The 17,741-nt window shown below is 38.1% G+C and overlaps 1 protein-coding gene and 1 non-coding gene across 3 annotated transcripts in view; both read right to left on the minus strand.

Moving 5' to 3' along the window:
- Nucleotides 1-250: 250 nt before the first annotated feature.
- TRNAW-CCA (transfer RNA tryptophan (anticodon CCA)) lies at nt 251-323 on the minus strand. The gene has a single exon. It is a non-coding gene; the product is annotated as a tRNA-Trp (tRNA).
- Nucleotides 324-5,118: 4,795 nt separating this feature from the next.
- Nucleotides 5,119-17,741, minus strand: part of RIPK2 (receptor interacting serine/threonine kinase 2) — a 39,968-nt gene continuing 27,345 nt past the window's right edge. The window contains exons 7-11 of one of the 2 annotated variants that reach the window (XM_019973970.2): nt 14,953-15,038; nt 11,209-11,298; nt 10,078-10,171; nt 7,420-7,575; nt 5,119-6,863 (exon numbers count right to left, since the gene is read on the minus strand). In XM_019973970.2, the coding sequence (XP_019829529.2) occupies nt 6,520-6,863; nt 7,420-7,575; nt 10,078-10,171; nt 11,209-11,298; nt 14,953-15,038 (770 nt within the window). In that variant the 3' untranslated portion in view covers nt 5,119-6,519. The remainder of the gene's footprint in view (nt 6,864-7,419; nt 7,576-10,077; nt 10,172-11,208; nt 11,299-14,952; nt 15,039-17,741) is intronic. The other variant, XM_070802940.1, reaches the window with a different exon arrangement.

The following is a 17,741-nucleotide window of genomic DNA, read 5'->3' on the forward strand; positions in this document are numbered from 1 at the left end:
CATCCAAATTCTTCAGGTAACACTAGCACAGTAACTGAACGTTATTTTGTTATTGGAGCTACAGCATATACAGGGAAACAAAACATTGGAAATCAGAATAATGAAACACAATTTGGGGAAATATTTACTCTAAATATTGCTAAGTATGACTCCCAGAGGCATTTCAATAGAGGTTTTCTTTTTTTTTTTTTTTTAATTTTATTTATTTATTTGGCTGCTCTGGGTCTTAGTTGTAGCATGTGGGGTCTAGCTCCCTGACCAGGGATCGAACCTGGGCCCTGTGCACTGGGAGCTCAGAGTCCTAGCCACTGGACTACCAGGGAAGTCCCTCAATAGAGGTTTTCCCCAGCATACTTTAAGATATGGCAGACCTCTTATTAAAAATTCCAAGGAAAAAATTTCATTATTTACCTTTGGGGAAAAAAAATCAATTATCATAGAAGCCTTATTGTACAAAACTTCTTCCATCTCCCATCTTATATGGCATAATTTTCTCCCTTCTGTTTGGAAGCAGAAAGAATCAGGTTATCACCTTTTATAAATATTTAAGATTATCTTTAAAGGAAGAACAATGAAGAGAACACATTCCTGAGCCATATTCAAGACAACTACCTGCCCTTAAAAAACATTAAACTATTTTCTTATTTTAAGTAATAAACTATGGTTTATCATTTGAAATACATGTAAGTGTCATATTTTCACTCTGAATGTAAGGTTTATCTCTTACTTCCCTATATTTAATATTGACATTCAAAATAAGACTAACAGTAGATAGCAAAATAATAAATGATTAATCCTATGAAAACTAGAATCATGGCATCCATTTCTGTCACTTCATGGCAAATAGAAGGGGAAAAATTGGAAGCAGTGACAGATTTTATTTTCTTAAGCTCCAGAATCACTGGGGATGGTGACTGCAGCCATGAAATTAAAAGACACTTGCTCCTTGGAAGGAAAGCTATGACAAACCTAGACAATGTATTAAAAAGCAGAGACATCATTTTGTCAACTAAGTTCCGTATAGTCAAAGCTATGGCAGAGACATAAGAGACACAGGTTTGATCCCTGGGTCAGGAAGATCTGCTGGAGGAGGAAATGGCAACCCACTCCAGGATCTTTGCCTGGAGAATCCCATGGACAGAAGAGCCTAGGGGGCCACAGTCCATGAGGTTGCAAGGAGTTGGATACAACTGAAGTGACTTAGCAAGCATGCACGCGGTGTTTTCAGTACTCATGTATGGATCGAACCATAAAGAAGGCTGAGAGCCAAAGAATTGATGCCTTTGAACTGTGGTGTTGGAGAAGACTCTTGAGAGTTTCTTGGACTGTAAGAAGATCCAACCAGTCAATCCTAAAGGAACTCGATCCTGAATATTTGTTGAAAGGACTTATGCTGAAGGTGAAGCTGCAATTCTTTGGCCACCTGATGCAAAGATCCTACTCATTGGAAAAGATCCTGATGCTGGGAAAGGCTGAAGCCAAAAGAAGAAGCTGGGGGGACAGAGGATGAGATAGTTAAATAGCATCACTGACTCAATGGCCATGAATTGGAGCAAATTCCAGGAGACAATGAAGGACAGAGGAGCCTGGAGTGCTGCAGTCCATGGGGTCACAAAGAGATGGACATAATTTAGTGACTGAACAACAACTAAGCCCTATGAATAGGCATATAGAAGTTATTTATTATTTTTCCCTGTTGTGGTCATTAAGCTTGAGTTTGTTTAGATGTAAAAGTCACAGGCATGGTATCCAGTCCCATCACGTCATGGCAAATAGACGCTTGCTCCTTGGAAGAAAAGCTTTAACAAATCTAGCCAGTGTATTAAAAAGCAGAGACATTACTTTACTGACAAAAGTCTGTCTAGTCAAAGCTATGGTTTTTCCAGAAGTCATGTATGGATGTGAGAGTTGGACCATAAAGAAGGCTGAGCACTGAAGAACTGATGCTTTTGAACTGTGGTGTTGGAGAAGACTCTTGAGAGTCCCTTGGACTGCAAGGAAATCAAACCAGTCAATCCTAAAGGAAATCAGAAAATTTCCTTTTCTGCTGGAATTCCATCACCTCCACTAGCTTTGTTCATAAGGTCCACTTGACTTCACATTCCAGGATGTCTGGCTCTAGGTGAGTGATCACACCATCGTGGTTATCTGGTCATTAAGAGCTTTTTTGTACAGTTCTTCTGTGTATTCTTTCCACTTCTTAATTTCTTCTGCTTCTCTTAGATCCTTGCCATTTCTGTCCTTTATTGTGCCCATATTTCCATGAAATACTCCCTTGGTATCTCCAATTTTCTTGACGAGATCACTGTTCTTTCTCATTCTATAGTTTTCCTCTATTTCTTTGGACTGTTCACTTACGAAGACTTTCTTATCTTTCCTGGTTACTCTCTGGAACTCTGTATTCAGTTGATCATATCTTTCCCTTTGTCCCTTGCCTTTCGCTTCTCTTCTTTTCTCCACTATTTGTAAGGCCTCCTCAGACAACTACTTTGCCTTCTTGAGTGGTATGAGCCACAGTCAGCTCCCGGTCTTGTTTTCAGTGGCTGTATAGAGCTTCTCCATCTTTGGCTACAAAGAACATAATCAGTCTGATTTCGGTATTGACCATCTGGTGACGTCCACTTGTACAGTTATCTCTTGTATTGTTGGGAAAGAGTGTTTGCTATGACCAGCGTATTCTCTTGACAAATTCCTTTAGCCTTTGCCCAGCTTCAGTTTGTTCTCCGAGGCCAAACTTGCCTGTTACTCTGGGCATCTCTTGACTTCCTAACTTTGTGTTTCAATCCCCTGTGAGGAAAGGCTTTTTTGTTGTTGTTGTTGACCCTGTGTAGACTGTATGTGCCGACTTTTGGTGCAAGCGCTGTTTTCAGTGTGGATGCTTGCCACATATTCCTCAGGGTGCACTGGCCCTTGTTCCCTTGTTCGGGGGTATGGCCAGGGTCATGGTGACCGGTGCTTGCAATGAATGTTGGGCAGGAGCTCTTCTTCGTGGTTGTCACCACCTGCTGGGGGCAGGATCTTTTGCCCAGTTGTTGTAGAAGTTTCAAGCAGTTTTAAGCTGAGCTGTGAGATGGACGGGACGGGAGGGCTCTCTCTGGGAAAGAAGCGACTGCATTTTCTCCCCAAAAGCTGTTTTGCTAGTAAATGCGGTTCTGTGATGCCACCTGCCATTGGGTGTGCATGCCAACAAAGACCACCATTGCTGGCCTGTCGTCTGTGCCCGCTTCCATGGCGGGGGGTGGGGTGCCGTCATTGGCTTGGAGGTCCCTTAGGCCTGCGTGTGTCCTCACAAAGCCACTGGCATGAAAACCTGCAGAAGCTGGTTCCTGTGCCCAGCTTGGGAATGCTAGTAATTTGGACCAGCCCCGCCTCCAGGTGTTCACACCCATAAAGTCTGCAAAACTTGCTGCACCTGGCACCCTACCCCACCGTGAGCAAGCTGATAATGGCGCTGTTCCGGTGGACCCACACCCCGGCCCTGCCTTCTGTCGACAGCGTGGCTCCTGTAGCAGACCCACATGGCCCCGTGCACACCCCGGGCCCTCAGGCTGGCTGTGCAGCCAGACTGAGTTCCCTCCCCTGGTCTGTCTGCCGAAGCCCAGGTCTCAGAGCCGAGTAGCTGGGCACGCCAACAGGTGTGCCTCTGGGGCGGGGAAGTGTGGAGACGCATCAAAGACCGACAGTGCTGGGCTCTTTTCATCCTTCGGTGTATAGGGCAGCTTCTGCACTTGCTCTGAAGCTCCTCTGTCCTGGCAGACCTCCCCACCAGTGAAGGGAAGTTCCCAGAATGAGGAAACATTTTCCCCAGTTCTCTCCCAGGGCAGTAGATCCTGTCCAGATTCCTCTCCCCTTTATCTTACCTGGTTATCTGGGGGTCTCAGTTGTAGCCTAGGTTGTATGAGATTTCCTGCAGACTTTCAGTAGGTCTTCTGCAAGGATTGCTTCACATGTAGATGTATTTTTTATGTATTAATATTTGTGGTAGGAGGTGAGTTGCATACCTCTCTACTCTGCCATCTTGATCCCCTTCTGTTTCTTAAAACAAAAGGTCTCAAACATCAGAGATTGAGTCTGAGTGATTGGAAAGATCTGAGTGAGTTAGGGACCATGAGTTTGTACATCTCACAAGTTCTGGCTGATTTTCATGCAGCTGCTCTGTGGACCAATCTTCTGGGTAGCACTGCCTTAACATATAGTGCAAAGAATGCATAAGCATTACCTATTACTACCTAGTTAAAAAATATATTATTATAAAATTTTAGGTCCCTCCTTAGAGTGACTGAATCAGTGTCATTTTATTCTATTGTTCACATTCACATATACTACCTATAATTTAGTACTTCAAATTGCTTTTTGAATATTATAAAACACTTTACATAGTATACATTATAAATAGAAAAATGGTGACACATATGTAGGTCATCTTCAAATGAAATACAATTCAAAAAGTTACAAAATTCCTGCTAAACACTGTTCCTGAAGTCGTTTCTTTTTAATAAAGGATGATAAAGAGGATAAAGGATGATAGCACAACTTTAATGTTCTCCTTTACTTAATTAGAAGACTTGATTAAAAAGAACTTCCTATGTGACAAAATGTTAATTTAGTGCTGCCTGTCTACATACTACCTAAAACAATCTCATCCACTACCAGCTGTATTCGAATTACATCTTGGGAAGTGTGATTTCAAGGAAACCTCTTCCTTCTCTCTTCTCAGCTTTCATTCCAGTGACATTCATTAAGGAGATCTTCAGTGTCTCTGCCAGGCCCTGTGCTATACTGACAGGTCAGACTCAGAATACTCTGTGGCACCTTCCCCTAAACATCACTGCATTATCAGGTATTAGTGTAATGGAAACTGGCTGCTGAGACTGCAACGATTCTATCAGGGGCTAAGAGCTCATTGTAGATTCGTCTTGATCCTCGTCATCACCATCTTTGTCAATACGTTGTTATTATGCAGAAGAAGGCTGCAGAGCTGAAACGGACGGCTGCATCTGTGCTGTGCATATGTAAGCTAGGGAAGAAAGTGGTTGATGTGCACGCAGTCATATGCATACAGACTGGAAACCTCGAGTTTTTAGATCTGGGCAGAAAATGAAAAACAAAAAACAAAAAACCAGGGCAAAGTTCACTTTATCAATCCAGGTACCACATCATTAAACTGATATAAAAGTTAATCTGAAACCGTCAAGATCCAATTAAAAAAAAAAAAACAACAACTGTATAAAGGGGAAAACCTCCAAATAATTTTCTCCCTCATTTCCCAAATTAAGTCTTTATCCAAACACTTTAAAAATAAAATATAATAAAAGATAACTCATATACTAGGTTTCCACCTTTCCCTAGTAATGGCCATATTTCTCAGAGACAGTGAAGAGGCACCAGAGGCCCAACTCCAAAATGGAGACTAAAATATCTATTTTAATAAAACATTTAATTGCCTCAGTGACATCTATTGATTTTACTCTTTTTTTTCAAACTGTGGGTCATACTGTATAGCCCAACTTCAAAGTTTGTCCTTTCAAATTTATCTTATATCACACTTTTTGCTGACATTGCTAATACACCTCTTCAGAAAAGGGCTATTATTTCTTATTAGTTTTCACCTTAGTGACATAACCCATTAACCAAAAACAAAAAACAAAAAACTCACACTATATATACCATTGGTTTGAACAAGAAAATGAAAAAAAATAGCTCTAATAATATTATACAGCAATCAAAACTTATGAATTAAGCTTGAATGTGATCTGGAAGGCTTCACATGATGTACTAAGTGCAAAAATCAGGTTGAAGTATGATGTGTTATAACAACGATAATATTAAGAAACAATCCTTCCCCAAAAGAGCATATATTTTAAATATAAGTAGGAAGAAAGCGATAGAATGATACATATTAATCTGTTAATTTTGGTTGTTACCTTGGTTGACAGTTCAGGCTAGAAACAGGAGTACAAACACATGTTGAAGGATTTTTTTTCTTTATATGCTGTACTCCTTTATCTTTGAAACATTTTAAGGAGGTCAATAAATAACATTTAAATGTGTAATGTGGATAACAGAGCTTAATGAACAACTCTGAAGAGGACTGGAACCTGAGACTGTAGGGTAGGAATGCTATACTACCCCTGATTTAAGTCTAAGGGGTACACCTCAAAAAGCCAAGCATCTCAAACAAGTAATAAATAATCCACAAAGAAAGCATATGTGAAAATGGTTTCCACGAGAAACATGTGGAACCTGAAAACATTGCTTTGTATAATAAACATATAATTATTAATTGAAAAAAGTTTTAATTAACCAAAGAAGACAAAAATTGAACTATGCAGCAAAATACAAACTTTCTATGGTTTTAATTTAAAAAATACTATAATATCATGGAAGGAGACTAATATTTATCTGAAGAAGAAACTGCATTGAAGTTTTAAATACTCATATGAATCTCATAAAAACAACATTATCAGGCAAAAGAAATATAAAATACTCTTATACACTGACTTCTTTTCTTGGAAAGAGTTATTTTTTATGGCTTTTATTGTGAAAGAAATTTAAAGATGGTGATTGAGAAAGCACAAGTATTTCTGGGTAAGGCTGAAGACCCATTTGCTTATTATCTTTCAACTTTTGTACTATAACTCTGGCAAATTCTTCTCCTTGAATGTCAGTGGTATCCAATAACTGTCTGACTTTTGAGGTCCTTGTAGGTTTGGTACTAATGAGTTCATAGTCCTCCTTCATTATCAAATCTCTGGACAGGAGGGCGTCTAGAGATTGGTTAAGGCAGGCTTCAGTCATCTGGCTCACAATGTCTTCCCTTTTACTCTGGATCCACTGTTGGGCTATACCAGGCTGAAATCGCCCTGCAGAAAAGCAATGACAGGTAAAGAAGTGGGGACAGATACACAGTTATGAGTAAAATCAGATGAAAAACAAAATAATAAGACATAAAATCTAATTTTTCTGTAATTAAGCTAATATGGAACAGCACTATTTTGAAGGATGCTATTAATTTTCAGGAAAAATTCAGATATTTGGGTTATCTCTTCCCTTCCCCTCCAAGAAAATGCACTGCATTTTTACTCTCTGTAAATCGTGGAGGCAAATGTCACTTTTTTTCATATTTTTTTTTTTAAACATAAAGGATACTTGAATATTTGATAAATAAAAATGTATTTACTTTAGTGACATATTAAGTCACACCTTCTCTGAGCACTCCTTCCCTAGACAGATGTTCATGGAATACCACTTAGGCCTGTGTTTACATGTTAACACTCTTCAGGGATTGGCAGTGCTTTCCTACTCACAGTATGTATATACCATACTGAAGAACATAAAACATTAAATAGCATATCTACTGAATATACAGTTGTGAGGTAAATGGCATCATTTACAAAGCATTTCACAGCACATATTTACCTGAGTTTCCCTCAGCTGAGAGAGGATTCACTATTGCTAAAGAGCATGGGGCAGTCCTGTGGTCACAGAACGCTACCTGACAATCCACACAGAAGTCACTGTTCCGACTGTGATTCACTGAACATTGATGGAGCGCAGAGAAATCTTGAGTTTTTGCTATAAAACACAACATCTCCATTAGGGGTAGAATATTCCTATTAGCTAAAATATGAACATCTGGATCACACAGAGGGTGGTATTTAATGACTTTTAATTTTCATTGTATAAGCTCATTCATAAACCTAACTCACAAGAAAATAGTGTTTAGATCAAAAAGGTTTATGATGAATTTTTTTAAATTTAATTTTATTTTTAAACTTTACATAATTGTATTACTTTTGCCAAATATCAAAATGAATCCACCACAGGTATACATGTGTTCCCCATCCTGAACCCTCCTCCCTCCCCATACCATCCCTCTGGGTCGTCCCAGTGCACTAGCCCCAAGCATCCAGTATCGTGCATCGAACTTGGACTGGCATCTCGTTTCATACATGATATTTTACATGTTTCAATGCCATTCTCCCAAATCTTCCCACCCTCTCCCTCTCCCACAGAGTCCATAAGACTGTTCTATACATCAGTGTCTCTTTTGCTATCTCGTACACTGGGTTATTAAACCATATTTCTGTCTGTGCTTGTCTGTCCTATATAAATTATAAATCATAGAATTTTACTTCTTTATATCATATTTTTTCTTCTGTGTCATCTTCCCCCTTCTGCACTTCAAATGTGTCCTGTGAATTTATATGTCTTTCCACAGTTTCCTTTGGCATTCTTATTAAACATCAACGTCTCAATGGTCACCTCCCTTCCCAAATCCATGAAATTGAATTTTCTGTCTTCACTGAACCTTAAGTCTTACATTTTCAACAGGATATAACCCTCATATATGCTAAGCACCTCAAATTGTAAAAAGTTAAAAAAAATTATTCATCTTAGCTCTAAAACCCATTTCAACTCCTATTTCTGTTAATATCACCAATGTTCTTCCAACTAAACTTGTTCAAAGCTTTATCTTCATCTTTTTTTCTCTATTCCCTCCTACAAGTGAAAAGTTGTAGTCCTATCAGTGTGTCCTCTGTAACATTTCTCACACCATTCTCCGCTTCGTATCCTCTGGAGCAGGTTTCATAATTTCTCATGGAGTACATTAATAGACCAATAGTCTCCTAACCCGGAGAAGGCAATGGCATCCCACTCCAGTACTCTTGCCTGGAAAATCCCATGGACGGAGGAGCCTGGTAGGCTGCAGTCCACTGGGGCGCTAAGAGTCAGACACAACTGAGCGACTTCCCTTTCACTTTTCACTTTCATGCACTGAAGAAGGAAATAGCAACCCAGTCCAGTGTTCTTGCCTGGAGAATCCCAGGGACGGGGGAGCCTAGTGGGCTGCACAGAGCCTATGGGGTTGCACAGAGTTGGACACGACTGAAGCGACTTAGCAGCAGCAGTAGTCTCCTAACTGGGCTCCCCACCTTGAATCTCCTTTCCCTTCCAAAATATCCTATATATTCCAGCCAGGATGAATCTTTCTAAAGCAAAAAAGTTTATCATGTCACACACACCCTTGCTCAAAAATTTGCAATAGTTGCTTCCTACCCAAGCAAATGAGTCCAAATGGCTTAGCCTAGTATTAGAATTCATCCTGATGACTCCACCCTCCTCATCTTTGATGACCTTTCCATTCACCGTCTTCGCCAGCTAGACCCAACTACTCACTGTTCTCTGGGTTTTCTTGCTTCTTTGCCTCTATGTAGTTCCTTTTGCCTGGAATGCCCATCCTTTATAACTATAGGTCCAACTTTCAGCCAGAAATAATTTCTTCATGATGACAACATGGTGTAGTAGAGTGACATGAAAATATTTATCAAAAAGACCTGGGTTCAAATCTTGGATTTGCCAGTTACTAACTATGTGATCCAGCAGTCTTGATCTTAAGAATCTGTAAAATGAGGAATATCTCCCTCACAAGGTTGTTGTGAAAGTACTTTGTAAAAATTTACTTTTCCACTATACTACCATAGCTCTACATCCCTATATCTCGTACAGTATATTACTTTTTATCTAATACTGTGGTGACTTAGTGGAGAAGGCAATGGCAACCCACTCCAGTACTCTTGCCTGGAAAATCCCATGGACGGAGGAGCCTGGTGGGCTGTAGTCCATGGGGTCCCTAGGAGTTGGACACAACTGAGCGACTTCACTTTCACTTTCATGCATTGGAGAAGGAAATGGCAACCCACTCCAGTGTTGTTGCCTGGAGAATCCCAGGGACGGAGGAGCCTGGTGGGCTGCCATCTATGGGGTTGCATAGAGTCGGACACGACTGAAGCGACTTAGCAGCAGCATGGTGACTTAGAAATATTTTTCTTCTTTCTTACAAGATATTTTTAAAAATATCTTTCCTTAGTGTCTAACAGAATGCTTTTTATACTTAAATGTATTTGTTTAACATCCCATTACTATTTTCACATCTTTAGACTGTCACTTTTAAAAAATAAGTTATGAATGCAAACGAAAGACACGTTCCATACGAACCATGACTACCTGCAAGAATATAATCTTGAAAGAAAATTGAAAACTTGTAAGTAATAACTGGCTGAAAAATATACACACCAGATAAAAAGTCCTTGTCTTGAGGAGCTGACAGGGACCTTGAGGTTCCAGGAGAACCACTAGTTTTATGGAGCTGAGAGGATCCACATGACTCCTAAAATAAATAGAAGATAAATTGTTTATGTTAATGCAAAATTATTTAAAAAGTTATACAGCTTTAATTTCTAAACAGGTCTTGCTTTTGGCTTATTATAAACAAAGAATCAAGACTAACACAAATTATACTTTACAAAATTAAACACATATATGAAATAACAAAAAGCAAGGTGAACTTGATTTATCAGGTCAATTGGGTGAGTGGGGCAATAGTTAAATACACTAGAAATCATTATTTTTTCAATATTTTGTACATAATCTCACAGACTGTCCAGCTGATGAAAAACTTAACATCTGTAGCTCTGACTACCTAATATTGATTCAGATCAAATGCCTATTCTCAAGCCTCAGGTTCCTTCAACATGGAGGAGCAGAAATTCATGGAAGAAGTAATACTGAACTTAGCTCCAATCCCAGCTGTGTCATGGAATTACTGCCTAACCTTTGACAAGGCATTTAAATAATCTGGTTCTCAGGTTCTTTCTGTACACCTATCTAAAAACGTGCATGTATGGGCTCAAAGATCCAAGAGACAGCATATGTAAAGACTACACACTGTGTTTTATGGTTCATTTTGAAGGTATTATTACATTTCTGAATCTGTAAAGAGAACATATTTTATATGTTGCTAAAAGAAATGATTAATATGAAATAATTCTGAATAAATGCTACCAAAGAAATCTATTTGAATAGCCACATAAATAGCATTTTCCTTTATCCAGTCATTGTAAGAAGTTAAGAACAAGGCAGGTAGTGCAGCTTATAGTGGCCAAAGTGTATCAGTGATTTGCCTATGTACTGCCCTGGGACACCAGTCTTCACATAAAATGATGACAGGGACAGAATTCAATGCCCCAGAAAGAAGCGAGGACTGTGATTTGATGAGATGAACCAAACTGGAGATGGCCATCTTAAAATCTTAAAACCTCCCTGGACTTGAGCTTCCCATCTATAAAAGAGCAAGACAGACTAAATGATTTTTCATATTCTTCTCACATTTTGAGTTTAATTAGCATAATTTTTTTTTTTTTTTACCTCCCGTGGACCAGAATTTACAGGTATGTTCGGAGATAACTCCCTTTTCTTCTTGTCACTTAAGTGAACAGTTCTTGATGCATTCTGTAACTGAAATACATACATACATACATGTGTTTGAATTAGAGGTGATGTATAGAACAGTCTTTTGGACTCTGTGGGGGAGGGTGAGAGTGGGATGATTTGGGAGAATGGCACTGAAACATGGATAATATCATATGTGAAACGAATCGCCAGTCCAGGTTCGAAGCATGATACAGGATGCTCAGGGCTGGTGCACTGGGATGACCCAGAGGGATGGTATGGTGAGGGAGGTGGGAGGGGGGTTCAGGATGGGGAACACATGTACACCCATGGTGGATTCATGTTGATGTATGGCAAAACCAATACAATATTGTAAAGTAATTAGCCTCCAATTAAAATAAATAAATTTATATTAAAAAAAAAAAGAATTAGAGGTGATTACAAAGTTATATGCGGAGAAGGCAATGGCACCCCACCCCAGTACTCGTCTGGAAAGTCCCATGGACGGAGGAGCCTGGTGGGCTGCAGTCCATGGGGTTGCTAGGGGTCGGACACGACTGAGCAACTTCACTTTCACTTTTCACTTTCCACTTTCATGCGCTGGGGAAGGAAATGGCAACCCACTCCAGTGTTCTCGCCTGGAGAATCCCAGGGACGGGGGAGCCTGGTGGGCTGCCGTCTATGGGGTCCCACAGAGTCGGACACGACTGAAGCGACTTAGCAGCAGCAGCAGCAGAAAGTTATATGAGTAAAATACAATCTACTTAACATAATTTTATATAGTTATGCAAAATCAATGGAAAGAAAAGCTCAATCAGTTGAGAATATAATACCTAACTTAAAGGTAGAGATAGCGTAGAATAGGGGAAATAACTTTAGAGATATATGCTTTGAATTCTGTCTCATATTAACTGGTTACCTTGAACAAATTCATCTTTTAAAATGGAATGATATTTACATGCAGGGTCATTCCAAAGATTGAGATAATAAAGTACCTAGTTCAAACTAAGTACTTTATATATTTTAATTTGTGTGTACCTCTATCTATCCATAATTATTAAGCATTTACTATATTTTAGGCACCATGATTCTAAGTAATATTATTATTTCTATTTTAATGATAAGAAGTTGAGGGCTGGACTAAGTAAAGGAGGCAGAGTGACCTAACAGAATGATGGGGGCCAAGCAGATCTGATCAGAATGCAGGAACCCTGTCTGATTTGGGGCATGAGACTTAATCTTAGTTTCCTTATCTGTAAACTGGAGATAAGAGTATCTATTTTTGTGGATTACTGCAACAAGGATTAGAAGTAATATATGCAGAGGCCCTAAGATTACTTTCTAAGCATTCAATATATGATATCCATTACTAAATAGATGATTTATTTAAATGCTATGCCTTTGTACTAAAATCATTTAGTGATTCACTCCTGTCTCTTTAAGCCAGGTTTGGATTAACTGCCATCACTATTGAGTGATTTAAAAACAAACTCATCAGTCTGGTTTTCTTCCTCAAACCAACATAATATCAGCTGCTCTACAGAACTTTAGAAATTGGTGGGATCCATACCCAACACTTCATTATTCACACTTAACAACTGTCTGCTCTGTAACATGTCTAAGAACTTTTAAGAGAAAAAAAATTACTATTCATCTGTGTACATAATCTATCTGACAGTATTTTGCACACAGCAGTCCAATGAAAATTTGTTAAACAGATTTTTATATGAACCTTTTAAATTCATCTTTAGATCCATTTCTGTTATATAAATCTTTTCTGTGCTTTTAAATTTATTAAAATATTTCTGATTATGCATTATCATTAATTACAAACACCATTTTTCATAACTCATCAGTTAATTCAAATAATTTATGAGTCAGACCCTAGAAAGAAATACAATGAAATATGAAGAAAAAACTTTGATTCAGTTTTTACTATTGAAGATATAACAGATGCTATCCATGAAAACACGTATTATAGGAGCCAGTTTCAAAGAAAAAATGAAAAAAATGTGTGGAATTCAAACAAAACAACTACCCCAAATGGTGATCTTTATTTTCAGGAATTTCTTTGTGAAAAATCTTATTATCTTATTAAATTTGTATTCCATTCTTGGCCCTGCCATTAGCTAGCTGTGTAGTGTTATGTGACTTACTTCCTTATACCTCAGTTATTTCGTCTATGAAATGGAGATGATATTCTTTCCCTAAGAGTTTTACAGAATTGATACAAAGATTCCAAAAAAATAAAAATGTAACTAAAACAACTCTGAGTGAAAATAATACTGCAACTTAAAAACACTGACTAAAGACAGTAATGTTATTATTATATGATATTCATGTATTTGAAAATACATACTTTAAATTACTTTAAGAAGCAAAAATTTCTCCCCAAAATTAACAGTTTTAAATATAGATCCTAGTATTTAAGTTGGCTGGGGATAAAAAAAGGAACTGAACTGCTTCTCTTCCAGTTCAGTTTCTTATAATCAAGGTTGTAGGAAAGGTACAAGAAAACAGATCCTTCTATCCATCTTTGCTTGGCAGAAGAGCAGCAAGTTGTAAGGAGAGAAAAGGGAACTGAAAAGACAAAGCAAAAAGAAATATTATCAGAAGTTTGTTTCTACTGAGAAGTGGAGAGACTGGAATGTTCTGGAAAAGACTACCTACTCAGAACCAGGGAAGTAAATGAAAATTTATCAAAATATTAAAACACAGTTCCTCAAAACATTCAGGCACTGATATTGCCAACATTTTTTTAAGTTTGAGTGAGGGCAATTGTTTCCTTTATATACTTCCCTTTAAACCAAAATTTTATGGTTATCCTTTATGCACTTCCCTTTTAAACCAAAATAAAGTTAACAGATCCACAAACTGCAAGAGGCAAGCAATGTCATTTAGTGATAAATCAATGGTAGATTATGCCTGTCACAGCCCAAGAATTCAGCTAATAAATGACAGTTTTTATTATCATATCCCAAATGCTATTTCGTGAAACCCAGCAAGTGTTAAACTAAGCTGACTTTGTCCCTAAATGACTGTAGTTGCTTTTTAAACAATTTTTAATAACAGCAAGAAAACCCTGCAGTAATAGGTCCCTTCAGTTGTTCTTCTGATTTACAAGAGCCAGAATGAGTAAATGAGACAACCATTCTAGGTAATTCATATCAACTGCTGCTTTGGTCCATGCAACATGGAGTGTCTGAGTGGGAAAACAAAATAAATACACAAATAAGCAATAAAACATTCACATTTTGGTCTCAATTATTAATAAAAATTCTATAGCTTAATTTGGCAATAAACCTCTGAAAAACCCAAGAAACCTGAAAAAAGATAAGCACAATCATCCAGGCATCTTTTACTCTGTATGTATCAAAACTTTTGGGAAATAAACATAGATTAAACAACAACAACTGTGGTAATTTAGGGTAAAATTATACACAATTCAGGCACTCATTGCACATTTCAAATTTACATTTGATATATGGGAGGTCTGAAAATGTCTTGGAAATCTGGAGGTGGCTGTTTGAATAAAATGGAGAAGTTCTTTGGTGACAGATTTAAGACTGCATTCATACTCTCTAATAAATTCTACTGCCTCAGTACTGTAGCCTATATCTGTGGAAGGTATAAAACTAAAGGAAAAAAGAAAAAAGAATTAAACTACAAGTCTCCACAATTTAAAGTTTTAAATTTCTAACATTTCATATGACAATTTACCTTTGTTTTCTTTAGCTGAATAACAGCTTCAAGAAAAGTTATCTCTTCAAATGTTCTCAAAACTGGTTCAAGTTCTATTAAACATTCTAAATAAGAAAAAAAGAGTTCAGGTTGCTTATAACCATTAAAATGAAAAACATAAATGCTAATATTAAGTGATAAGGCCTTAAGTCAATTTTTTCCCAAACTGATGACATTCAAAATCATTAGAATGTTTACTGCCAAAATAAGAATGCTTATTATAGGCATAAAGATAGATATATCTAAATAAAGACAGATCAATGGAATATAATTTAGAGTCTAAAAATAAGCCTTTGCAAGTATGGTCAATTATTTTTTGACAAAGTTGCTAAGATAATTCAACGAGGAAAGGACAGTCTTTTCAACAAATGTTGGATACCCACACGAAAACAGATTTTAGACTCTTACCTCACAACATACATAGAATTAACTTGAAATGGACTATGCACCATGGACAGAGGAGCCTGGTGGGCTACATACCATGGGGTTGCAAAGAGTGGGACATAACTGAAGTGACTTAGCATGCATACACAGACTATGCACCTAAATGTAAATATAAGAAATCTTCATTGCCTTGAGTTAGGCAAATAATTCCCAGGATATGGTATCAGAAATAGGATCCATAAAATATCTTTGATAACTGGACTTCAAAAAAGTTGAAACACTTACATTAAGAAAAATGATGCATTAAGAAAAACAGTGCAATTAAGAAAAATGAAAAGACAAGCCCCAGACTAGGAGAACATTTTTACCTATCATGGATCTGGTAAAGAACTTATATCTAGAATATAAAAAGAACTCTAACAACTTAAGACAAATAACCCAATTTAAAAATGAGAAAAGGATTGAATTTCAGCAAAGGAGACACACAAATAGCTAAAAAGCACATGAAAATATGCTTAAACACCATTAGACATTAGGAGATGCAAATTAAAACTACAGTGAGGTATCATTCCATACTCACTAAAACAGCTATAATTAAAAAGACAAAATAACAAGTACTGACAATGATGCAGAGAAAAGGAAAACCTCACACATTGCTGGTAGGAACGTATCACAGTGCAGCCGCTTTGGAAAACAGCTTGGCGATTTCTTTAAAATGAAGGATAAATTTACCACACAACCAACTGCACTCATAGGTCAGAGAAATGAAAACATATGTTCACATACACACGTGCATATGAACAGTCATAGAAGTATGATTAATAATAGCCAACAAGGAGAAACAAGTCATAATTCTGCTATTACTACAGTAATACATAGACAAGCTGCTCAAGGGAGAGGTCAGGGCTCCAGAAATAAAACTGGGCATCAAGAAGGTAGAGATGGTACAAAAGCCATGGTTTGGCCTGGATCGTCTAGGGAGAAAGTGCAGGTGGAAAACAGTAAAGAAGCCATATTTAGCTCTAAGCCATTTTCAACAGTTAGAAACTGAGCAGAGGAAGAAAAAAAGAGAGGAAGAGATGATAACAGGGAGGGACGCATAGTCTCTTGTGCCTTTGAAGCTATCAGGGGGAAAGTTTCAAGGAGGGAAAGAGTCAGCCAAAACTCTTCTACTGAGAGGCTAAGTGAGATAATCAGTATTTCAACACTGCTTTCCTCGGTAACTTGAACAAACACAGCTTTAGTGGCAATATGAAACAGAAGACTGTTGTACGTCTGTTAATAAATAAATTAGAAGGGAAGAAGTAGAGACAACAAGTATGGGCAATTCTTACCAAGTGTTTAGATCCAAATGCAAGTGGAAAAATGATACCAGACCACCTGACCTGCCTCTTGAGAAACCTATATGCAGGTCAGGAAGCAACAGTTAGAACTGGACATGGAACAACAGACTGGTTCCAAAAAGGAGTATGTCAAGGCTGTATATTGTCACCCTGCTTATTTAACTTCTATGCAGACTACATCATGAGAAACGCTGGGCTGGAAGAAGCCCAGCTGGAATCAAGATTGCCGGGAGAAATATCAATAACCTCAGATATGCAGATGACACCACCCTTACGGCAGAAGGTGAAGAGGAACTAAAAAGCCTCTTGATGAGAGTGAAAGAGGAGAGTGGAAAAGTTGGCTTAAAGCTCAACATTCAGAAAACAAACCTCATGGCATCTGGTCCCATCACTTCATGGGAAATAGATGGGGAAATAGTATCAGACTTTATTTTTGGGGCTCCAAAATCACTGCAGATGGTGACTGCAGCCATTTAAAAGATGCTTACTCCTTGGAAGAAAAGTTATGACCAACCTAGATAGCATATTGAAAAGCAGAGACATTACTTTGCCAACAAAGTTCTGTCTAGTCAAGGCTATGGTTTTTCCAGTGGTTATGTATGGATGTGAGAATTGGACTGTGAAGAAAGCTGAGTGCCCAAGAATTGATGCTTTTGAACTGTGGTGTTGGAGAAGACTCTTGAGAGTCCCTTGGACTGTAAGGAGATCCAACCAGTCCATTCTAAAGGAGATCAGCCCTGGGTGTTCTTTGGAAGGATTGATGTTAAAGCTGAAACTCCAGTACTTTGGCCACCTCATGCGAAGAGTTGACTCACTGGAAAAGACTCTGATGCTGGGAGAGATTGGGAGCAGGAGGAAAAGGAGACGACAGATGAGATGGCTGGATGGCATCACTGACTCGATGGACTTGAGTTTGAGTGAACTCCAGGAGATGGTGATGGACAGGGAAGCCTGGCGTGCTGCGATTAATGGGGTCACAAAGACTCGGACATGACTAAGCGACTGATCTGATCTGAAGGATGATGTGGGGTCAAGAATTTT

Source organism: Bos indicus, chromosome 14 (genome assembly GCF_029378745.1).
Source record: "Bos indicus isolate NIAB-ARS_2022 breed Sahiwal x Tharparkar chromosome 14, NIAB-ARS_B.indTharparkar_mat_pri_1.0, whole genome shotgun sequence".
In the NCBI taxonomy this organism is placed as follows: Eukaryota; Metazoa; Chordata; class Mammalia; order Artiodactyla; family Bovidae; genus Bos; species Bos indicus.